Below are 26,015 nucleotides of genomic sequence, written 5' to 3' on the forward strand. Positions count from 1 at the left end.
TTTGTTGACAAAGTGATGACCCTCGCTCCATCCTTGTTTGTGAATGACATGGAATCTACTTTTATACCCAATCATGGCACCCACTTGTTCCCAATTTGCCTGTTCACCTGTGGGATGTTCCAAATAAGTGTTTGATGAGCATTCCTCAACTTTATCAGTATTTATTGCCACCTTTCCCAACTTCTTTGTCACATGTTGCTGGCATCAAATTCTAAAGTTAATGATTATTTGCAAAAAAAAAAATGTTTATCAGTTTGAACATCAAATATGTTGTCTTTGTAGCATATTCAACTGAATATGGGTTGAAAATGATTTGCAAATCATTGTATTTCGTTTATATTTACATCTAACACAATTTCCCAACTCATATGGAAACGGGGTTTGTATATACTTGTGTGTATATATATATATATATATATATATATATATATATATATATATATATATATATATATATATATATATATGTATGTATATACAGTATGTGTATGTGTGTGTGTGTGTGTGTGTGTGTGTGTGTGTGTGTATGTATATTTATATATATTTTTATATATATACCTGTATGTGTATATAGATATATATATACCGGTATATACATAAACAAAGTCTATATCTCGGCATGTACAAGTGCATCTCAACTGGAATATAGAGTAAAAGTTTTTAGATTTCAAACACAATCTGGAAATATTCCACTCCGTGTAGCGAATCGATTGAATATAAATTATTATTGTCGTCTTTTTTGTTTTATTGTTACATAATTTCTTTTGAAGATGGCAGCGCGTGATGACACACAATGGGAAAAATACACTTTGAAACTGAAAAAATAAGTTTTTATGTTGAATTTAAAAAAAAATACATCAGTGTATTTAAAATAAAAACAAGTGCACACATTTTTCGGATTGAGACATTTGGTCTGAATCTGAGTAAAAAACAAGCTCAATTATCAAAATATATGAAAGTAAAAAAAATAAATTAAAATTAAGAATCTTACAAGAGTTACAAAAGTGGATCAAAATACACATCATTGAACACAATTCAACATCAAAACTTTATTTTTCAGTTTCAACGTTAACTTTTTCAGGTACAAAACCTTTGTCCTTAATTTAGCTCCATAACTCAACCGCCACTCTCTCCCCTAGCTAGGACATTTTGAGTGAGAGAAACGGTATCTGGATTAAGAATATTTGAAGTCTGTTGATTAGATTTTTAGCTAGCTAGCTAGATTATTGGCATTTAAGCCAACCAAGAAATTTCAGTTGGGGTTGGTTGTCACTCGTACTCATATTCATTTGCGTATGCAGTAGACTTGTCGAGGTGGTGCATGTTGGCAGGCGGTGTGCACGTAAAAGGTCCTTTTATTCGGCACCAAACGCAGAAAGCACCAGTCCTCTGATGTGTGGAAAACAGTGCTCAGAAACAGTAGAAATGACACTGCAAAACAGGAAGTGGACCCAAAATAAGAGCGCCAGAAAGGAAGAAACATCAAACGCAAGACAAACGACACAAAATGGATGCCGCCCTCACAAAACAAAGTCTAGCTGTTTAAATAAAGTACAAAACAAGCCTGCCATGAAACCCCGGAGGAACGGCCACCTGTCCAGACCGTCAGGGAAAAGTCAGGTGGCGACGGCGAGTGGTGTGCCGCTGCTGTAGCAGTCGGGCAGGAGGCGTACGAGGGCTCCAAGGACACGAAGCTGCAGCGGAGGACTACGACCGTGGCCGTACTTCCATCTTGGAAGTGCACTAATGTCTCTTACATTAGCATGCTAACGTTAGCATCAAGGCAAGCCAAGTTAGCATACGTCCAAGATAGCGGCAAGTGTTTAAATGCACTATGTTCAGGTGTAAACAAAAAAAATAGCTAAAAAGCTAGCATAAAACGTTAGCATGATGGGTTCAAACGTGATTGTTCTTTGAATATTTTACTTGAGTACAATCGTCATACTAAACACGCTATACATTTTTGTGTTTTGTCATGCAATACGTTTTGCACTACAAATGATCAAATATGTTCACGTTTTTTTAAGATTGGAACTTGATTTTCGACATTTTCAAATGAATCAATAACCAAACATTTTATTTTTGATTGATCAATTGTTTGAAGTGTAAAACATGTATCGTACGCTAAATCAAGGGTTCTTAACCTTTCAGACCTGGGGATCCAATACTTTTCAACTACAGAGGGGCCCGGAGCCCACTCAAATATTAACACTGATTTAGTAATCTTACACTTGATTTGAATCATATTCAATATTTATATCCAACCTACTTACAGTTTAGCAGGATAAACCTTATCAAATGATACGAAAGCATGTGTTAATCACAAAGGTTATTATCGAGGCTTAGGTCAGGCTGATTATAAAATAAATACTAATCAAATAAACTGCAAAAAAAGGGGCTCAAAAACTGATGAAAAATAAATGTACATACATTTGTGAAGTGCGGAAATACATTCTTAGTTTAAGATTAGGGATGTCCGATAATGGCTTTTTGCCGATATCCGATATTCCGATATTGTTCAACTCTTTGATTACCGATACCGATATCAACCGATACCGATATATGCAGTCGTGGAATTAACACATTATTATGCCTAATTTGGACAACCAGGTATGGTGAAGATAAGGTACTTTTTAAAAAAATCAATAAAATAAGATAAATACATTTAAAACATTTTTTTGAATAAAAAAGAAAGTAAAACAATATCAAAACAGTTACATAGAAACTAGTAATTAATGAAAATGAGTAAAATTAACTGTTAAAGGTTAGTACTATTAGTGGACCAGCAGCACGCACAATCATGTGTGCTTACGGACTGTATCCCTTGCAGACTGTATTGATATATATTGATATATAATGTAGGAACCAGAATATTAATAACAGAAAGAAACAACCCTTTTGTGTGAATGAGTGTGAATGGAGGAGGGATTTTTTTTGGGTTGGTGCACTAATTGTAAGTGTATCTTGTGTTTTTAATGTTAATTTAATAAACAATAAAATAAAATAAATAAAAACCGATACCGATAATAAAAAAAACCGATACCGATAATTTCCGATATTACATTTTAACGCATTTATCGGCCGATAATATCGGCAGGCCGATCGACATCTCTATTTAAGATTAAATTAAATGTTTCTTACATAAACTGTCAATAAAAATCAAGTGCAAATGAAAATACAGCTTCACAGCTTTGGTCATAATTTTTGCACTCATGAAGCTTCTTTGTCTTCAGCTCCAGTTTGTTTGATATTGTCATTACTGCCACAAATTGTGGAAAAGTGTATTACAATACGGACCACAGCTGAGGAACAGGTAGTTTTTACTGGCGTTCTGCGGTCAAGAAACACTGGAAAATGACTAAATACAAAACTATTGCGTTGTTTAATATAAAGATTGTACTCGCGTGAAAGAGTCCTTCAATGCGGGGTTGCGTTACGGCATTCCTCGGATTCACGCGCGCGCACAGAGCAGGGGGGGCATGAATTACAATGTGGTACACAGTAGCGGGCCGTGCGTTTCCCACCTAGGCCTTCAGTGATTACTTCTCAAAATACCATAATTGATGTCACCACATGACCATCGCTGGAGAAATACTATACAGAAACACATTTACGCCCTACTGGGCATTGAACCACCTAGACAGTGTACATAACGGGTTATTTTCTGGCGCATTTAAAAATCAATAAACCCGCATCAGCAATTAAAACATATCTGTCACAGTTAAAATTGCAAAAAACATATTAACAGTGAAAAAATAAAATATCTGAACTCACCAAGAAAACATATTAACCCTGTAACACTCCTTGATGTAAAATTACAATGTTGCCTTTAACCATCCTAAAAAAACAATCTGTTATACTTTTTTTTTTTTTTTTTTTTACCACATTTGCACAGTCATTGGGTCCTATTGTTCAGTCTCACAAGGCTATTGGATTGTACTTTTGTTTATAAGTTACGCCTTCTGGCCATGAACTCACACAACCTCTCAAGGTTTCCTTCGAACAACATCTATTTGTTTCATTGGACCGGATTCATCAGATTCAAGTAAGTAAAATGTCTTTTATATTTTTTTTGGTTGTTATTACAATGTCTAGAGCAGGGTTGTCAAACTCAAATACAGAGTGGGCCAAAATTTAAAACTGAACAAAGCCGCGGGCCAAGGTTGAACAAATTAACCTTTTAATAGGGACCCAAACAAGTTTTGCATTGAATATTGAACAAGCAAGGCTTATATAACTTTAAATAAAGTTGATTTGATTTGATTTGATTTGATATAGTGACATGCAAAATCGAGTTTCAAATAATAATAATAATAATAATTCAAAAATATCAATGGCATATCAAAAACAATTTGAATACAAATTGAATGCCTCTTTTCTGTTTGCAGCCTTCAGAGGTAAATATCAACATTAACTTTTTCCACAGGCTAATAAATTTGAAAATAAAATAACAATGAATAAACCAACCAATCAGGACTTTAAAATGCTCAGTTTGCAACACACTGATCTAATCTGATGTGCCCAAGCCAGATACCTGGCATCTTTTCTTGGATGCTAGTTCATTAATGTTGGGGCTCAGGCTTTGAGCTGAGGCAACCTTCATTATCAAACGAAGGTGTTCATCAGTCATTACATCTCGTAGCCCACCCGGACCACAGTCTTGGGGGCATGCCTTAAAGACACTGCCTTTAATGTCCGCTATGAGCTGTCGTCACGTCCGCTTTTCACCCATTCTAACAATGTGCCGGCCCAGTCACAAGATATGTGCGGCTTCTGTATGAACACACACGGCAATGCAACGCATACTTGTTCAACAGCGATACAGGTCACACCGAGGGTGCCCGTATAAAAAACTTTAACATCCATCCATCCATCCATTTTCTACCGCTTGTCCCTTTTGGGGTCGCTGGAGCCTATCTCAGCTGCATTCGAATGTTAGAAATATACGCCACACTGTGAATCCACACCAAACAAGAATGACAAACACATTTCGGGAGAACATCCGCACCGTAACACAACATAAACACAACAGAACAAATACCCAGAACCCCTTGCAGCACTAACTCTTCCGGGACGCTACAATATACACCCCCGCTACCACCAAACCCCGCCCTCCCACCTTGTAGCTCCCGGAAGAGTTATTGCTGCAAAGGGTTCTGGGTATTTGTTCTGTTGTGTTTATGTTGTGTTTATGTTGTGTTACGGTGCGGATGTTCTCCCGAAATGTGTTTGTCATTCTTGTTTGGTGTGGGTTCACAGTGTGGCGTATATTTCTAACAAAACTTAAAAGTTGTTTATACGGCAACCCTCAGTGTAAATTGTATCGCTGTTGATCAAGTTTGCGTTGCATTCACGTTTGTGTGTGTGCAGAAGCGGCACATATGTGACTGGGCCAGCACACGTTGGACTGGATGAAAAGCGGATGTGACAATTTTCGGGACCGGCACCGAAATCTGGTACTCTCCCAGGAGGGTTGGCAAGTACGAGAATTAGCGTTGAATGCTGTGTTACCGCGGCGCCACAGCTTAATATGATCGGCGGGCCAGCTCTAGTGTTAATATGATATCGCCTCAAGGGCCAAGTGAAATTACACGGCGGGCCAAAATTTGACACCCATGGTCTAGAGCATGTACATATGTAGTTATTGTGGAACAGATGCATCAAATTTAATTTAGAGCTTGTTATATAATTGTTGCAATTATACAACACTGGGTGAATGTGAGTGTGAATGTTGTCTGTCTATCTGTGTTGGCCCTGCGATGAGGTGGCGACTTGTCCAGTGTGTACCCCGACTTCCGCCCAATTGTAGCTGAGATAGGCTCCAGCGCCCCCCTCGACCCCGAAGGGAATAAGCGGTAGAAAATGAATGGATGGGTGAATGTGGTAGTCAAAATAGCTGGCTTGTTGCAGTTGGCTCAAACAGGTTGTATTCCCTCCACTACATCACTGCCTGAAGTATTTTCTCTATACATGGATAGTATACATTCTACCCTTGTGTTGTGTTCTGGTGACTGATTTAAAAGTTTTATCTCTAAAAAATGTAGTTAATTGATCAGCCTGACCTAAAATTCCATGACTTTGTCCAATGATATCAACAGACAATTCAGTTCTGGGGAAAGGAATGTTCCTGAATGTGTGGATGTAATGTTTTCCTTTTAGTATGATAATTAGAGCCATTAATGCATTTACATTTACATTGATGGAATTTGGACACTTTTGTCCAAAGCGACTTACCAGGTAGACACTATTGTCTACCCTGAGCACTTGGTCCACCAGCTGTTGCAGATGTAATGCCACACAACAGATTCCAATCCCTGTTGACGTCATTACATTTTGTAAACAACACGACAGTATCTGAGACGGAAAAGAAAGACAAACTATGGAAACTCAGACTCTGGCTTGATTCATTCAGAGAGAAATGCCTGCAGGTGGTACCAGAAGAGCACAACTCTGTGGATGAGATGATGATGCTGCAGACACTGCAATACAGGATACATCAACACACAATGCAGAAAGTGTGATGTTCACCTTTGTTTTCAAGAGGGGGGAAAAGCGTTTTTTAAGAGTTTTATCTTATTTCATATTTTTTATATTTGTAATAGATGACTTCATAAAAATATAACTAATGTGGGATTATTATTAATGGTTTATACCGTCCTGGTCGTGGAACTGTGGACCAGCTCTTTACTCTCGGCAGAGTCCTTGAGGGTGCATGGGAGTTTGCCCAACCAGTCTACATGTGCTTTGTGGACTTGGAGAAGGCATTCGATCGTGTCCCTCGGGAAGTCCTGTGGGGAGTGCTCAGAGAGTATGGGGTATCGAACTGTCTGATTGTGGCGGTCCGCTCCCTGTACGATCAGTGTCAGAGCTTGGTCCGCATTGCCGGCAGTTAGTCGGACACGTTTCCAGTGAGGGTTGGACTCCGCCAAGGCTGCCCTTTGTCACCGATTCTGTTCATAACTTTTATGGACAGAATTTCTAGGCGCAGTCAAGGCGTTGAGGGGATCCGGTTTGGTGAATGCAGGATTAGGTCTCTGCTTTTTGCAGATGATGTGGTCCTGATGGCTTCATCTGGCCAGGGTCTTCAGCTCTCACTGGATCGGTTCGCAGCCGAGTGTGAAGCAACTGGGATGAGAATCAGCACCTCCAAGTCCGAGTCCATGATTCTCGCCTGGAAAAGGCTGGAGTGCCATCTCTGGGTTGGGGAGGAGAACCTGCCCCAAGTGGAGGAGTTCAAGTACCTAGGAGTCTTGTTCACGAGTGGGGGAAGAATGGATCGTGAGATCGACAGGCGGATCGGTGCGGCGTCTTCAGTAATGCGGACGCTGTATTGATCCGTTGTGGTGAAGAAGGAGCTGAGCCGGAAGTCAAAGCTCTCAATTTACCGGTCGATCTACGTTCCCATCCTCACCTATGGTCATGAGCTTTGTGTTATGACCAAAAGGACAAGATCACGGGTACAGGCGGCCGAAATGAGTTTCCTCCGCTGGGTGGCGGAGCTCTCCCTTAGAGATAGGGTGACAAGCTCTGCCATCCGGGAGGAGCTCAAAGTAAAGCCGCTGCTCCTCCACATGGAGAGGAGTCAGATGAGGTGGTTCGGGCATCTGGTCAGGATGCCACCCGAACGCCTTCCTCGGGAGGTGTTTAGGGCACGTCCAACCGGTAGGAGGCCACGGGGAAGACCCAGGACACGTTGGGAAGACTATGTCTCCCGGCTGGCCTGGGAACGCCTCGGGATCCCCCGGGAGGAGCCGGACGAAGTGGCTGGGGAGAAGGAAGTCTGGGCTTCCCTGCTTAGGCTGCTGCCCCCGCGACCCGACCTTGGATAAGCGGAAGAAGATGGATGGATGGATGGATGGTTTAAACCGTTATGGGGATAAGTAAGCAATCAACCCTGCAAATTAACCCTTAGTTGTTCAGACAACGTGAGCACAAATACAGAAATTCTGCTCCCATTAAAGCCCAATGTTGCAATATTATTTCTCTAAAAACATACATAAACATTTTTTTTTTTAAACTCTTCAATTTCTGCATCAAATGCCTCCTACAACAACATCTGAAAGGTAAAATATATATATATATTTTTTTTAGGTTTTTCTATATTTGGGTTCTTACAGGGTTAGGGTTAGGGATAGGTTGATTGGCAACACTAAATTGGCCCTAGTGTGTGGATGTGAGTGTGAATGTTGTCTGTCTATCTGTGTTGGCCCTGCGATGAGGTGGCGACTTGTCCAGGGTGTACCCCGCCTTCCGCCCGATTGTAGCTGAGATAGGCTCCAGCGCCCCCCGCGACCCCAAAAGGGAATAAGCGGTAGAAAATGGATGGATGGATGGGTTCTTACAGGGTTAAACGTGAAAAAATAAAGAAATAAAATATCTGAACTCACCCATGTAGAACCCATTCGAGTATCCCGGGTTGACCAACATCGTCTCACAAGATGTAGTTTTTCTTTAAATATCCTTCTTGAAAATGGCCTTTTTGCAAATATATGTGTTGTCTTGTCTAATCATAAAATATGCAGACAAGGCGTGTTGGCTGAGTTCTTAAAAGTTTACTCCACAAGGTGCTCATCAAAAACATCCAGCTGCTACATTCAACCTAAACGGGGCTCCTGCACATGCTCTTCACTACTGTGGCATGCTGGGTAATGGAGTTCTTATGTTACCTAGCTCAGTGTTTTTCAACCTTTTCTGAGTCAAGGCACATTCTTTTCATTGAAAAAAATCCCGAGGCACATCACCAGCAGAAAACAAAAAAAATGAAACTCATCAGCCGATATTGACAATAAAAAGTCATCCTCGCAATTGTTGGATATGAATTTAAACCATAACCAAGCATGCATCACTATAGCTCTTGTCTCAAAGTATTGTCACGACTTGTCACATCACGCTGTGACTTATTTGAAGTATTTTTGGTGTTTTCCTGTGTGTCGTGTTTTAGTTCTTGTCTTGCGCTCCTATTTTGGTGGCTTTCCCTGTTTTGTTGGGATTTTCCTGTAGCAGTTTCATGTCTTCCTTGAACGCTATTCCTCGCACCTGCTTTGTTTTTGCAATCAAGACTATTTTAGTTGTGTGGACACTATCCTTCTTTGCGAGGACCTTGTTGATTGTCATATACAGATGTACTTTGTGGACGCCGTCTTCTCCACACGCTGTAAGTCTTTGCTGTCATCCAGCATTCTGTTTTTGTTTACTTTGCAGCCAGTTCAGTTTTAGTTTTGTTTTGCATAGCCATCCCTAAGCTTCAATGACTTTTCTTAGCGGCCCTCGCCTCTTGTTTATTTTTGGTTTAAGCGTTAAGACACCTTTTTACCTGCACGCTGCCTCCCGCATATTGTGATCAAGACAAACCATGTTCCCGACATCTACAAACCAATTAGCTACCTGCTGCCACCTACTGATATGGAAGAGTATTACACGGTTACTTTGCGGAGCTGTAGACAGCACAGACACTCAACAACGGCACATTATTTGCGGATTATAATTACTGGTTTGCAAAAAATATTTTTAACCCAATTAGGTGAAATTACGTAATCTCCCACGGCACACCAGACTGTATCTCACGGCACACTAGTGTGCTGCAGCACAGTGGTTGAAAAACACTGACCTAGCTCGTAACATCGCTATATATCTGCCTTAGGCCATCTAGAAGGCCTTACTGACAACAACTCGTGATCTGATTGGCTATTGCAACTGTCTATCAACTGTATGTCCCCGTTCACTTACAGTGCACGGACGCCTGCATTGTTGTTTCCGAAGGCTCCGGCAGATTTGGTGCAGCATGGCAACATAGGCTAGCTGAATTCTGATTGGATAAAAACTCTATAACCTCAAATCACCAGCGCTGGAAGGAGCATAATATGACATGAAGGGAATATGAATACTTTTAGATATTTAGGGAAAGTAAATAAAAAAATATGTTTATCTTTATTTATGATCATGATTTCCGGTTATGTTAGGCCAGCAGAGAAGGCCTTGCTGGCCCTGACGACACATACTTGCCAACCCTCCCGGATTTTCCGGGAGACTCCTGAAATTCAGCGCCTCTCCCGAAAACCTCCCGGGACAAATTTTCTCCCGAAAATCTCCCGAAATTCAGCCGGAGCTGGAGGCCACGCCCCCTCCAGCTCCATGCGGCCCTGAGTGAGACAGCCTGTTTTCACGTCTGCTTTCCCACTATATAAACAGCGTGCCTGCCCAATCACGTTATAACTGTAGAATGATCGAGGGCGAGTTCTTGGTTTCTTATGTGGGTTTATTGTTAGGCAGTTTCATTAAAGTCCTCCCAGCGCGGTAGCAACACACAGCAACAGCAGTCACGTTTTCGTCTACCGTAAAGCAGTTCGTCTGCCTTAAACAGCAATGTGTTGACACTCTTAAACAGGACAATACTGCCATCTACTGTACATGCATATGTGACAATAACATCTACGGCTTTTAGAGAGTGCAGTGCACAACTGCGCGCACAACAAGGAGACGAAGCAGAAGAACGAGGAAGATACAGCCATGGCGACGCCGACGACGAGTAAGATGAAGAAATACGCTTGTAAGTTCCAAGCCGCAGCTGCGATTGGACCTGGATAGCCTCCGGGAAGAAGTAATGGACTACCAAGTGCTTGGCAGTGAAGATCTTCCTCAGGAAGCAAAGATTGACCGGTTTTGGGCCATGCTAGGGAGAGATGGAAGATTCCAGACTCTAGTGCATTTGATGAAAGCACTTTTGTGCGTGCCACACAGCAATGCATCATCAGAGAGGGAGTTCAGCATGGTTAGAAAAATAGTGACAGAGAATAGAACAAGGATGGACAATTCAAGCCTTAACTCAACAATGAGTAGATGAGTGTTATGTGTGTGTATATGTGTAAATGAACACTGAAATTCAAGTATTTATTTTATATATATATATATATATATATATATATATATATATATATATATATATATATATATATATATATATATATATATATATATATATATATATAAATGATAAATGGGTTATACTTGTATAGCGCTTTTCTACCTTCAAGGTACTCAAAGCGCGTTGACAGTATTTCCACATTCACCCATTCACACACACATTCACACACTGATGGCGGGAGCTGCCATGCAAGGCGCTAACCAGCAGCCATCAGGAGCAAGGGGTGAAGTGTCTTGCCCAAGGACACAACGGACGTGACTAGTATGGTATATATATATATATATATATATATATATATATATATATATATATATATATATATATATATATATATACATATATAAATATAAATATCAGTGACGTGCGGTGAGGTTCATGGCTGGTGAGGCACTGACTTCATCACAGTCAGATTTACAAACATATGAACCCTAAAGAGTATCTTATTCACCATTTGATTGGCAGCAGTTAACGGGTTATGTTTAAAAGCTCATACCAGCATTCTTCCCTGCTTGGCACTCAGCATCAAGGATTGGAATTGGGGGTTAAATCACCAAAAATGATTCCCGGGCGCGGCGCCGCTGCTGCCCACTGCTCCCCTCACCTCCCAGGGGGTGAACAAGGGGATGGGTCAAATGCAGAGGACACATTTCATTACACCTAGTGTGTGTGTGACAATCATTGGTACTTTAACTTAACTTTAACTTTACACATACAAACTGTAGCACACAAAAAAGCACATTTAATAAAAAAAACGTTATTATGGTCTTACCTTTACTTATAAATGAAGTCCATGCGCCGCTGTTGTGCTGCATTAATGCACCCCCTGACGGGAGTGTTATATCAACTAAAGCCCTCACTTAAACTTTCCACGTGCAAGATTGAATCTATTTAAAAAAGTGTAACCGAGGGTTTATAAATGTCGCCTATACTGTATGAAACTACAAAATAACAAACACGGAGGCTCCAGTTTACACGAGGACCACTTTATTTACCTTCTTTCAAAAACCTCCGCTCCACTCCAACGTGTCATCACTTCCGCTCTTAGCGCCTTCAAAATAAGAGCTCAAGGCATATACTGTATAACAGCGCATAACAGGAACTTAACATCACAAAGAGGAAAGCCCATAAAAATAGGTTACAAAAGTTATTTAATAAGAAGCCAAAAAGTGCAAAAACAATAATGTTCGTGTTGGAGGAGTTGTGAATTAGGTACACCTGCAGTCTGCAGGTGTACCTAATGTTGTGGCCCTGCAGTCATTCACAACTCCTCCAACACGAACATTATTGTTTTTGCACTTTTTGGCTTCTTATGAAATAACTTTTTTAAATAGATTCAATCTTGCACGTGGAAAGTTTAAGTGTGGGCTTCAGTTGATATAACACTGCCGTCAGGTTGTGCATTCTCCGGCGGGGATGAAGGAGGCGGGATTACTGCGAGCCTCAGCCAGTGCGTCTTTTGCAGCCGTTTTATGATCGCTCAGCACAAGAAATACGTTACACACATACAGTTGTTGACAAAATACACTGTACATTATATACCTCAGCTAACTAAACTATGGAAATGTATAACATAATTCATATAGCAATACAGTCTCACTGCACAGCAGGCCAGCAGTTAGCCGAGTCATTGCACAATCCATGTTGAGGCACTGAGTGACGTGCCTCAACTGGCTGCTGTTCACCGCACCGTCTCTTCTCAGTATTTGAACGGCAAATGTGAAAATTCAGCGGTTTTGAATAAAAATAATCTAAAACTGGTGAAGTTAAATGGAAAATAACTTTATAGTATAATCACTGAATACATATAACAATTTAATTAATTTGTTTTCTTTTTACATTTTTTTTCTTTCCATGATGGCAGGTGAGGCGGGACCTCACCTGCCTCTAGTGACTGCACGTCACTGACAGTGGGTCACATAAAATTATGTGGTGGACCACATAAAATTATGTGGTGGACCGCACGTCACTGATAAATATATATATCAAGTGGAGGAGTTCAAGTACCTAGGAGTCTTGTTCACGAGTGAGGGAAAAGTGGATCGTGAGATCGACAGGCGGATCGGTGCGGCATCTTCAGTAATGCGGACGCTGAATCGGTCCGTTGTGGTGAAGAAGGAGCTGAGCCGGAAGGCAAAGCTCTCAATTTACCGGTCGATCTACGTTCCCATCCTTACCTATGGTCATGAGCTTTGGGTTATGACCGAAAGGACAAGCTCACGGGTACAGGCGGCCGAAATGAGGTTCCTCCGCCGGGTGGCGGGGCTCTCCCTTAGAGATAGGGTGAGAAGCTCTGCCATCCGGGGGGAGCTCAAAGTAAAGCCACTGCTCCTCCACATCGAGAGGAGCCAGATGAGGTGGTTCAGGCATCTGGTCAGGATGCCACCCGAACGCCTCCCTCGGGAGGTGTTTAGGGCACGTCCAACCGGTAAGAGGCCACGGGGAAGACCCAGGACACGTTGGGAAGACTATGTCTCCCGGCTGGCCTGGGAACGCCTCGGGATCCCCCGGGAGGAGCTGGACGAAGTGGCTCGGGAGAGGAAAGTCTGGGCTTCCCTGCTTAGGCTGCTGCCCCCGCGACCCAACCTCGGATAAGCGGAAGAAGATGGATGGATGGATATATATAATAAAATATATATATATATATATATATATAGCTAGAATTCACTGAAAGTCAAGTATTTCTTATATATATATATATATATATATATATATATATATATATATATATATATATATATATATATATATATATATATATATGAAATACTTGACTTGGTGAATTCTTGCTGTAAATATACTCCTCCCCTCTTAACCACGCCCCCGCCACTCCCCCCAACCCCCCTCCCGAAATCGGAGGTCTTAAGGTTGGCAAGTATGGGTACATGTCTCGCCAGAACACCGGCCAAGGATGTGTCAGGAATATTGGATAAATTCATGTTTTGATTGTTTGTTTGTTTTGGGGTTTTTTTCATCACTAAAAATATGTTACGTATTTAGCTTGTTGCGTCTCATTAAATTGTGAAGGTGTACCTAATGCTGTGGCCTGTTTGTGGAAGTGTAAACGCTCTATAAGGGCGAGGAGATTGCGTCCCACAAAAAAAATAAAAAAATAAAAAACACCAGAGAGAGAGAGAGAGAGAGATTATATGATTATACAGTGCGTTTTTTTGGCGCACCCTGGATCGTTCTGCGCTCTCATTGGCTGCAGCCCTCAGTCAGGTGTGCCCTCCCCCGCCCCCGCCCCCGGCCGAGTAAAGTGCCAGTCGGCGGCAGGTGTCAGCCACTGCTGCCCGCTGGTGAAGGAGTGATGGCGCACCGTAACAAAACCTCCGCAGCCGCCGTGCAAGTATTTCGAGGAACTTTGATGCACGCAACCGCCGAAGAAGCCGTGCAGGTCCTGGAAGATGCGCTGCTTGGCGTCAACGCCGAGGGGAAGGTTAGATTTCAAAATAAATATTCATTGCATTTTTATTGTTTTATTTTTTTATTCAACAGTAATCAGCCTGGCAAGGTTTTTTTTAGCAGCCTTAGTGTGTATTTATTTCAAGTTGTTAAAGATTAATGACTAATTCACGCCCATTCTCTTATCAGATTGCCTTCATCGGGGAAGGCAAGGATCTGTTTGATCTGTCAGAAACATTTGGATTCAGCACAGCTGCTGTCAGCCAACTGGAACAACAGTAAGTGTTGGTTAACACTGCGAATACTCTCCTGAAGTACTCATAATACTGTAAATACTCACCTTAAATATTCATAATACTGTAAATAGTCACCTGAAGTACTCATAATACTGTAAATATTCACCTGAAGTACTCATAACACTGCAAATACTCTACTGAGGTACTCACAACACTGTAAATACTCACCTAAAGTACTCATAATACTGTAAATACTCACCTGAAGTACTCATAACACTGCAAATACTCTCCTGAAGTACTCACAACACTGCAAATACTCACCTGAAGTACTCATAACACTGCAAATACTCTTCTGAAGTACTCACAACACTGTAAATACTCACCTGAAGTACTCATAATACTGTAAATACTCACCTGAAGTACTCATAACACTGCAAATACTCTCCTTAAGTACTCACAACACTGTAAATACTCATCTAAAGTACTCATAACACAGCAAATACTCACCTGAAGTACTCATAACACAGTAAATACTTACCGCAAGTACTCATAACACTGCAAATACTCACCTGGAGTACTCATAATACTGTAAATACTAATCTATAGTGCTCATAATACTGTAAGTACTCACCTAAAGTACTCATGATACTGCAAATACTCACCCAAAGTACTCATAATACTGTAAATACTCACCAAAAGTACACATAATACTGCAAATACTCACCTGAAGTACTCATAATACTGTAAATACTCACTTGTGGTACTCATAATACTGTAAATACTGATCTGAAGTGCTCATAATACTGTACTCATATTATTGTAAATACTCACATGATGTACTCATACTACTGTAAATACTCACCAAAAGTACACATAATACTGCAAATACTCACCTGAAGTACTCATAATACTGTAAATACTCACTTGTGGTACTCATAATACTGTAAATACTGATCTGAAGTGCTCATAATACTGTACTCATATTATTGTAAATACTCACATGATGTACTCATACTACTGTAAATACACACCTGAAGTACTCATATTGCTGTAAATACTCACCCGATGTCCTTATAATACTGCAAATACTCATAACACAGTAAATATAAATACTCACCTGAAGTACTCACAGGACTGTAAATACTCACCTGAGGTACTCATAGTACTGCAAATACTCACCTGAAGTACTTATAATACTGTAAATACTCACTTAAAAGTACTTATAATACTGTAAATACTAATCTGATGTGTTCATAATACTGTACTCACATGAAGTACTCATATTACTGTAAATACTCACCTGAAGTACTCATAGTACTGAAAATACACAGCTGAAGTACTCTTATTACTGTAAATACTCATCTGAGGTACTCGTTTTACTGTGAATACTCACCTTAAATACTCATAATACTGTAAATACTCACCTGAAGTACTCATAACACTGCAAATACTCACCTGAAGTACTCATAACACTGTAAATACTCACCTGAAGTACACACAACACTGTAAATACTCACCTAAAGTACTCATAACACAGCAAATACTCACCTGAAGTACTCATAACACAGTAAATACTCACCGCAAGTACTCATAACACTGCAAATACTCACCTGGAGTACTCATAATACTGTAAATACCAGAGGTGGGACCAAGTCATTGCTTTGCAAGTCACAAGTAAGTCTCAAGTCTTTACCCTCAAGTCTCGAGTCAAGTCCCGAGTCAAGACAGGGCAAGTCCGAGTCAAGTCCAAAGTCAAGACTGGAAAGTCTCAAGTCAAGTCCCAAGTCCTGCATTTTGAGTTTCGAGTCCTTTCAAGTCATTTAACCACAGACTAATATATTTACACAGATTGTGTATGCTTTTAAAACGCTGTATTTATTAATTAAAACAAGTGCATTTGAAATTGCAGGGAAAAAGATAGTGCTGACATTGCACTTCAAAATAGCACTATTAACCAGTAATTTTAAACATGTAACTCATTCCTTTACAGAATAAACACATTTGAAAAAAAACAAGTGCAACTGTACTTATTTGCACAAAAGTGTTAACATTGTATTTCCATGGCATATTGCATTGTAACTAGTTCCACAGCAGTTTCTATCCTGTTCTTACCTTATCTCATTGATCTCATCTCATACTGTATGTGTGTTTATGTGTGCGTACACATGAAAAACATAACAAATATATGAACATAACAATGAACAGAGTTGTACTTTTTAGATGTCAGGACCCTATGCAATATGTACACATACTCTTAATATAGTATACATTTTAACTGACCTTTATTTGACTATGTTTGTCTTTTTGTAGGTGGCTAAAATACGCGGTGCTGCTGACTGCCGTCTAACGTTACGTTACTGTGTGTGATACATTGACTAACGTAACGTTATGTATAGGTACCTCATGAAACCCTGCTTAAAAAAAAATCACTTGACAAAAAGTATGAATAAGGTAGCAAACTTCAGTGGACGCAACAGATTGCCGTGTTTGCAATGACGTTATAACCATAGACATCTTTTAAGTAGACGCAGCATTGGTTGCTGTGACCTGAGCAATTTGGCCGCCATCTTGAAGTGCTGATGAGGAGCCGGCGAGCAGCCGAAACTGACAGTTGACAGGTAGAAAACAAAGATGGTGTTCAGCGTTTTCCTGCTCAAATGAGCGGACTGTTGAAAATAGGAATCGGGGGATTACTTTTCACAAGTGAGATTTAACATTAACGTACTATTGGTTGTATTTTATGAAAATAATATTACCACAGAGTTGAGAAGGATCAAAGATCTTCAATATTTGTATGTGAAAATCACAAAGAAATCTTCTGTGGGAGGATGATGCCCCTACAGGGGTTTGCTTTACAAACTTTCAGCCCCACCTAAAACAAAATTCACCAGCCACCACTGATTATGATGCATTCTCATTTTAGGCAAAGTATAAGACAATACTTTCTTAACAGTATAATTGTAATCAGGAATCAGTCTTCAAGTAACAATATTCAAATACTAACATTGTTGGGTAAAACAGAATTTGGTTTTATTCTGAATCCAGTGAAACAGATTGGTGGTTTTAGCTGATATGAAGACTTTCAGGTGTTTATATATGTTTAAGTATTTGGCAGACGCTTTTATCCAAAGCGACTTACATAAAATAATACATATAAAACAATCACTGCAAACATTATCATTTAAGGGAAGAATGTAATAGAAAATATCAATACAAAGTGTCAAGACAGAATAAACTCTCTGCTGCTGAAGCAACAGAGATACAGTCTATGGTCCCTAAGATATATAGATATCTAATGTATTCATACATTGTTTATGTAGGATACACACATATGTATATATAACCTAATCATATTGTTTCTTCAATTTAAAAATAGATTACCGTTTTTTTCCCCCTTCTCTGGGATTATATTCCCAGTTTTGATCTCGGACGTCTGGTCACTTATAGCGTATAAGAATATTATATTACTGTTAAGCAAACTATGAATAATAAAACACGCCAAAACATGTGTCTGTTATCATAGCTACACGTGTGACGAAAAAGGGGGTGAAAATCAGTGGTATTCAGTGAGGTAAGATGAATTAAATGCACTGACAGTTCATTGCTCCTGCCAAATGAATTGCACTGAGTGGAGCGGATCACCACTCCAAGATGGCGGCCACGCGCCTCGTCTGCGCCAGTAGGCAGTAGCGCTCGATGCTGCGTCTACTTATAAGATGTCTATGGTTATAACGTTAGCAGTGAGTTTGCAGCCTCACTGATTTAACTACACAGCAAATAAAAGTCACGTTACTTAGCCAATAAACGTTATCTTACATTCAAAACTTACCCTTCTTTGTGCAACTTCCAACTTCGTCGAACGAAGTTGGAAGTTGTTGCGTCTCCGTCTGTAATATTCGAACTGCGTGATTTGCATACCGCAATTCGTTTTTTGTTGACCAAGTCGTAGTTTTTATACCCGAACGAAACCAACTTTAACATAATTGTTTCTCACTGGCACGTTGTTGGACAACTCTTGTTCATTGGTTGTACTGCAATTTGATTGGATGAATGCTGCGTGATGAAAACAACGTAAATCTAATTTGATTGGCTGTTGTACTGACAGCACACCAGCTGATAGGAACAACACGCTGATAGACAGACGAAGAAAATGAAAAATACGGAGCGCTCCCAAATAACTTTTTAAGCTTTGGATTTTGGGGAAAGTGGCAAGTCATGTCAAGTCATGTCAAGTCAAAAGGCTCAAGTCCAAGTGAAGTCACAAGTCATTGATGTTAAAGTCTAAGTCGAGTTGCAAGTCTCTTCACATTTTGTCAAGTCGAGTCTAAAGTCATCAAATTCATGACTCGAGTCTGACTCGAGTCCAAGTCATGTGACTCGAGTCCACACCTCTAGTAAATACTAATCTATAGTGCTCATAATACTGTAAGTACTCACCTAAAGTACTCATGATACTGCAAATACTCACCCAAAGTACTCATAATACTGTAAATACTCACCAAAAGTACACATAATACTGCAAATACTCACCTGAAGTACTCATAATACTGTAAATACTCACTTGTGGTACTCATAATACTGTAAATACTGATCTGAAGTGCTCATAATACTGTACTCATATTATTGTAAATACTCACATGATGTACTCATACTACTGTAAATACACACCTGAAGTACTCATATTGCTGTAAATACTCACCCGATGTCCTTATAATACTGCAAATACTCATAACACAGTAAATATAAATACTCACCTGAAGTACTCACAGGACTGTAAATACTCACCTGAGGTACTCATAATACTGTAAATACTCACTTAAAAGTACTTATAATACTGTAAATACTAATCTGATGTGTTCATAATACTGTACTCACATGAAGTACTCATATTACTGTAAATACTCACCTGAAGTACTCATAGTACTGAAAATACACAGCTGAAGTACTCTTATTACTGTAAATACTCATCTGAGGTACTCGTTTTACTGTGAATACTCACCTTAAATACTCATAATACTGTAAATACTCACCTGAAGTACTCATAACACTGCAAATACTCACCTGAAGTACTCATAACACTGTAAATACTCACCTGAAGTACTCACAACACTGTAAATACTCACCTAAAGTACTCATAACACAGCAAATACTCACCTGAAGTACTCATAACACAGTAAATACTCACCGCAAGTACTCATAACACTGCAAATACTCACCTGGAGTACTCATAATACTGTAAATACTAATCTATAGTGCTCATAATACTGTAAGTACTCACCTAAAGTACTCATGATACTGCAAATACTCACCCGAAGTCATACTTGCCAACCCTCCCGGATTTTCCGGGAGACTCCCGAAATTCAGCGCCTCTCCCGAAAACCTACCGGGACAAATTTTCTCCCGAAAATCTCCCGAAATTCAGGCGGACCTGGAGGCCACGCCCCCTCCAGCTCCATGCGGACCTGGAGGGCCGCATGGAGCAATGTTGTTGTAATATATTGAGTTGGAGGCAATAAACAGGCGAGGGGATGAAGTACGTCTCTTTACTGTAGACTTCAGAACAGACTCACACACTTGACGTCAGGTGCGCAACACCACGTAAATCGTTGGCCAACCAAAAAGTAACCCCAGTACGCTATAGCCAACATTCACCAGGAGATGGCAACAGACAAACATAGATCACTCTATTACATTCCTCACTCTATTACATTCCTCCCCTTTTAGAAATGTAGAAGTTACTCAAAAGAAATAAACAACCCAAACAAAAAAATGCAGCAGCTCAATTAAAAAACTGTACTTAAGCCACATTCTTTTTTTTTTTAGTACTGAACTCTTAACCCTCATTTGTAAACAATAACATGCTTATTATACAAACAGTATTTGTACATCTTTAACACAGATTTTTATACTGTCTTCAGAGATTAAGTTTTTTTGGTGGTACTCGAAACCTTTCTGGGTACCTGCGGATCACTGGTGGGGTTTTTGTTGCGGGTGATCTGGGTTCTGATGATGGCAACTCAGCAGCCGTTGAATCTGGTTCAATGATGAGACTAGTTTGTGTCTGACTCACTGATGGTCCTGGTGATGGAACTGAAACAGCACTGTCCAGTTGTACTGATGGCACATTTTCTGCAACTGGTGGAGACTAAATAACTGGCAGTCTCTCCATGTTTTCTCGCCATGGTAACATGTGATCCACATGCACTGTGCGCTGTCTCTGTCCCTCTTGATAGATACATAGATTGATATATATATATATATATATATATATATATATATATATATATATATATATATATATATATATATATATATATATATATATATATATATGTATATATGTATATATATATATATATATATATATATGTATATATGTATATATGTATATAAGTATTTCTTATATGTATATATATATATATATATATATATATATATATATATATATATATATATATATATATACATATATATAAGAAAATACTTCACTTTCAGTGAATTCTAGCTATATATATACATATATTTATTTTGTTATATATATATATATATATATGTATATGAAATACTTGACTTGGTGAATTCTAGCTGTAAATATACTCCTCCTCTCTTAGCCACGCCCCCAACCACGCCCCCGCCCCACCCCGACCGCGCCCCCCACCCCCCACCTCCCGAAATCGGAGGTCTCATGGTTGGCAAGTATGCCCGAAGTACTCATAATACTGTAAATACTCACCAAAAGTACACATATATCTGCAAATACTCGCCTGAAGTACTTATAAAACTGTAAATACTGATCTGAAGTGCTCATAATACTGTACTCATATTACTGTAAATACTCACCTGATGTACTCATACTACTGTAAATACACACCTGAAGTACTCATATTACTGTAAATACTCACCCGATGTCCTTATAATACTGCAAATACTCACCTGAACTACTCATAACACTGCACATACTCACCTGAAGTACTCATACTACTGTAAATACTCACCTGAAGTACTCATAATACTGTAAATAGTCACCTTAGGTACTCATATTACTGCAAATACTCACCTGAAGTACTCATAACACAGTAAATACTCACCAGAAGTACTCATAACACTGCAAATAGTCACCAGAAGTACTCATAACACTGCAAATACTCACCCGAAGTACTCATAATACTGTAAATACTCACCTGAAGGACTCATATTACTGTAAATACTCATCCGAGTACTTATAATACTGTAAATACTCACCTGAAGTACTCATAACACAGTAAATATAAATACTCACCTGAATTACTCACAGAACTGTAAATACTCACCTGAGGTACTCATAATACTGCAAATACTCACTTGAAGTACTCATAATACTGTAAATACTCACCTAAAAGTACTCATAATACTGTAAATACTAATCTGATGTGTTCATAATACTGTACTCACATAAAGTACTCATATTACTGTATATACTCACCTGAAGTACTCATAGTACTGAAAATACACAGCTGAAGTACTCATACTACTGTAAATACTCATCTGAGATACTCGTTTTACTGTAAATACTAATCTGAAGTACTCATTACTGTAAATACTTACCCGAAGTACTCTTAATACTGTAAATACTCACCTAAGGTACACATAACACTCCAAATACTCACCTGAAGTACTCATAATACTGTAAATACTCACCTAATGGTACTCACAATACTGTAAATACTAATCTGAAGTGCTCATAATACTTTACTCATATGAAGTACTCATATTACTGTAAATACTCACCTGAAGTACTCATAATACTGTAAATACACACCTGAAGTGCTCATATTACTGTAAATACTCACTTGAAGTACTTCTAATACTGTAAATACTCATCTAAAGTACACATAACACTGCAAATACTCACTTGAAGTACTCATAAAACTGCAAATACTCACCTGAAGTACTCATAGAACAGTAAATACTCACCTGAGGTCCTCATCATACTGTAAATACTAATCTAAAGTGCTCATAATACTGTAAATACTCACCTGAAGTACTCATATTACTGTAAATACTCACCTGAAGTACTCACAATACTGTAAATACTCACCTGTGGTACTCATAATACTATAAATATCCACCTGAAGTACACATAAAAACTGCAAATACTCACCTAAAGCACACAAAATACTGCAAATACTCACCTGAAGTACTCATACTACTGTAAATACTTATTGAAGTACTCATCCATCCATTTTCTACCCCTTGTCCCTTTCGGGGGTGCTGGAGCCTATCTCAGCTGCATTTGGGCGGAAGGCGGGGTACACCCTGGACAAGTCACCACCTCATAACACTCATAAATACTCACCTGAAGTATTCATAATACTGTAAATACTCACCTGTGGTACTCATAATACTATAAATATCCACCTGAAGTGCTCATAACACTGCAAATACTCACCTGAAGTACTCATAGCACTGCAAATACTCACCTGAAGTACTCATACTACTGTAAATACTCACCTGAAGTACTCATTATACTGTAAATAGTCAACTTAGGTACTCATATTACTGTAAATACTCACCTAAAGTACTCATATTACTCATATTAGTCACCTTTGGTACTCATATTACTGCAAATACTCACCTGAAGTACTCAGAACACTGCAAATACTCACCTGAAGTACTCATACTACTGTAAATACTCACCTGAAGTACTCATAATACTGTAAATAGTCACCTGAGGTACTCATATTACTGTAAATACTCACCTGAAGTACAAAACCTGTTTCCATATGAGTTGGGAAATTGTGTTAGATGTAAATATAAACGGAATACAATGATTTGCAAATAATTTTCAACCCATATTCAGTTGAATATGCTACAAAGACAACATATTTGATGTTCAAACTGATAAACTTTTTTTTTTTTTGGCAAATAATCATTAACTTTAGAATTTGATGCCAGCAACACGTGACAAAGAAGTTGGGAAAGGTGGCAATAAATACTGATAAAGTTGAGGAATGTTCATCAAACACTTATTTGGAACATCCCACAGGTGTGCAGGCTAATTGGGAACAGGTGGGTGCCATGATTGGGTATAAAAGTAGATTCCATGAAATGCTCAATCATTCACAAACAAGGATGGGGCGAGGGTCACCACTTTGTCAACAAATGCGTGAGCAAATTGTTAAACAGTTTAAGAAAAACCTTTCTCAACCAGCTATTGCAAGGAATTTAAGGATTTCACCATCTACGGTCCGTAATATCATCAAAGGGATCAGAGAATCTGGAGAAATCACTGCACGTAAGCAGCTAAGCCTGTGTCCTTCGAACCCTCAGGCTGTACTGCATCAACAAGCGACATCAGTGTGTAAAGGATATCATCACATGGGCTCAGGAACACTTCAGAAAACCACTGTCAGTAACTACAGTTGGTCGCTACATCTGTAAGTGTAAGTTAAAACTCTCCTATGCAAGGCGAAAACCGTTTATCAACAACACCCAGAAACGCCGTCGGCTTCGCTGGGCCTGAGCTCATCTAAGATGGACTGATACAAAGTGGAAAAGTGTTCTGTGGTCCGACGAGTCCACATTTCAAATTGTTTTTGGAAACTGTGGACGTTGTGTCCTCTGGACCAAAGAGGAAAAGAACCATCCAGATTGTTATAGGTGCAAAGTTGAAAAGCCAGCATCTGTGATGGTATGGAGGTGTATTAGTGCCCAAGACATGGGTAACTTACACATCTGTGAAGGCGCCATTAATGCTGAAAGGTACATACAGGTTTTGGAGCAACATATGTTGCCATCCAAGCAACGTTACCATGGACGCCCCTGCTTATTTCAGCAAGACAATGCCAAGCCACGTGTTACATCAACGTGGCTTCATAGTAAAAGAGTGCGGGTACTAGACTGGCCTGCCTGTAGTCCAGACCTGTCTCCCTTTGAAAATGTGTGGCGCATTATGAAGCCTAAAATACCACAACGGAGACCCCCGGACTGTTGAACAACTTAAGCTGTACATCAAGCAAGAATGGGAAAGAATTCCACCTGAGAAGCTTAAAAAATGTGTCTCTTCAGTTCCCAAACGTTTACTGAGTCTTGTTAAAAGGAAAGGCCATGTAACACAGTGGTGAACATGCCCTTTCCCAACTACTTTGGCATGTGTTGCAGCCATGAAATTCTAAGTTAATTATTATTTGCAAAAAAAAAAAAAAAGTTTATGAGTTTGAACATCAAATATGTTGTCTTTGTAGCATATTCAACTGAATATGGGTTGAAAATGATTTGGAAATCATTGTATTCCGTTTATATTTACATCTACCACAATTTCCCAACTCATATGGAAAAAGGGTTTGTATATATATATATATATATATATATATATATATATATATATATATATATATATATATATATATATATACTGTATATATATATAGATATATATATATATATATTCTGCCTCGCACTGCCGGTATGAAATGCTAGCCTAAATGCAGCTTTCATTACACAGTAACAGGAGTTGGTTGGGCTTGACGTGCCGGAGCAGCTTGTACACGACCCAAAACCGGTCTGGTCTCACGTGGTATGAGACTGTAATCCATTGCCTGGAGGATAATAGGTTTGGGGAAGGGGACTAACAAACCGTCTCCAAAAACTCCAGAAGCCAGTACTGGTGGAAGGTTGGGCTTTGGGCTAGCAACCCAAACCTGTAAAAACTATCTTATGCTACAGAAACATTGATGAGAAACTTTAAACCCCAACGTCTTGGAAAGGAAGCCTCTTCAGTGCCCCACACTAAAGAGCAAATGACGGTGTACATGGAAAACCGCAAGGAGACGACCCACCAACATTGCTACATGGAACGTGAGAACTATGTACGCAGCCGGAAAGACGGCAGTAATCGCGGAGGAGATGAAGAGGTACAGACTATTTCTCCTTGGTCTGTGTGAAACCAGATGGCTCCAGTCAGGGCAGGTCAAGTTGGCGAGCAGCGATTCCATTCTGTACTCTGGATACCCAGAAGACCTGGCATCACACACAGAGGGAGTTGCGTTCATGCTCTCCACAGAGGCACAGAGGGCCCTCATCAGCTGGGAACCCATCAATTCAAGGATTATCACAGCCAAATTCCAAACTACACACAATAAAATAAACCTCCACGTAGTACAATGCTACGCTCCTACTAACGACGCAGACGATGAAATCAAGGATTATTTCTACAAATGTACAACCAACTATATCACATTCTTGAGACCAAAAAAAGGAAAGGACATCATGATTCTGATGGGAGACATGAACGCAAAGTTAGGAGGAAACAACAATGGCTATGAATTGAACATGGGAAGACAAGGACTAGGAACCATGAATGAAAACGGAGAAAGATTTGCAGCAGTTTGTGCAGACAACAGCTTGGTCATTGGTGGGACAATTTTCAAACACAAGGATGTGCATAAAGCGACCTGGGTGTCTGCTGACCATGTAAC

The 26,015-nt window shown here is 39.5% G+C and overlaps 1 protein-coding gene across 1 annotated transcript in view; it reads left to right on the plus strand.

Moving 5' to 3' along the window:
* The first annotated feature begins 14,172 nt into the window (after window positions 1-14,172).
* Window positions 14,173-26,015, plus strand: part of gda (guanine deaminase) — a 38,083-nt gene continuing 26,240 nt past the window's right edge. The window contains exons 1-2 of the mRNA XM_061980565.2: window positions 14,173-14,357; window positions 14,513-14,601. Of these exons, the coding sequence (XP_061836549.1) occupies window positions 14,229-14,357; window positions 14,513-14,601 (218 nt within the window). The 5' untranslated portion in view covers window positions 14,173-14,228. The remainder of the gene's footprint in view (window positions 14,358-14,512; window positions 14,602-26,015) is intronic.

This window comes from Nerophis lumbriciformis, linkage group LG20 (assembly GCF_033978685.3).
Source record: "Nerophis lumbriciformis linkage group LG20, RoL_Nlum_v2.1, whole genome shotgun sequence".
Lineage (NCBI taxonomy): Eukaryota > Metazoa > Chordata > Actinopteri > Syngnathiformes > Syngnathidae > Nerophis > Nerophis lumbriciformis.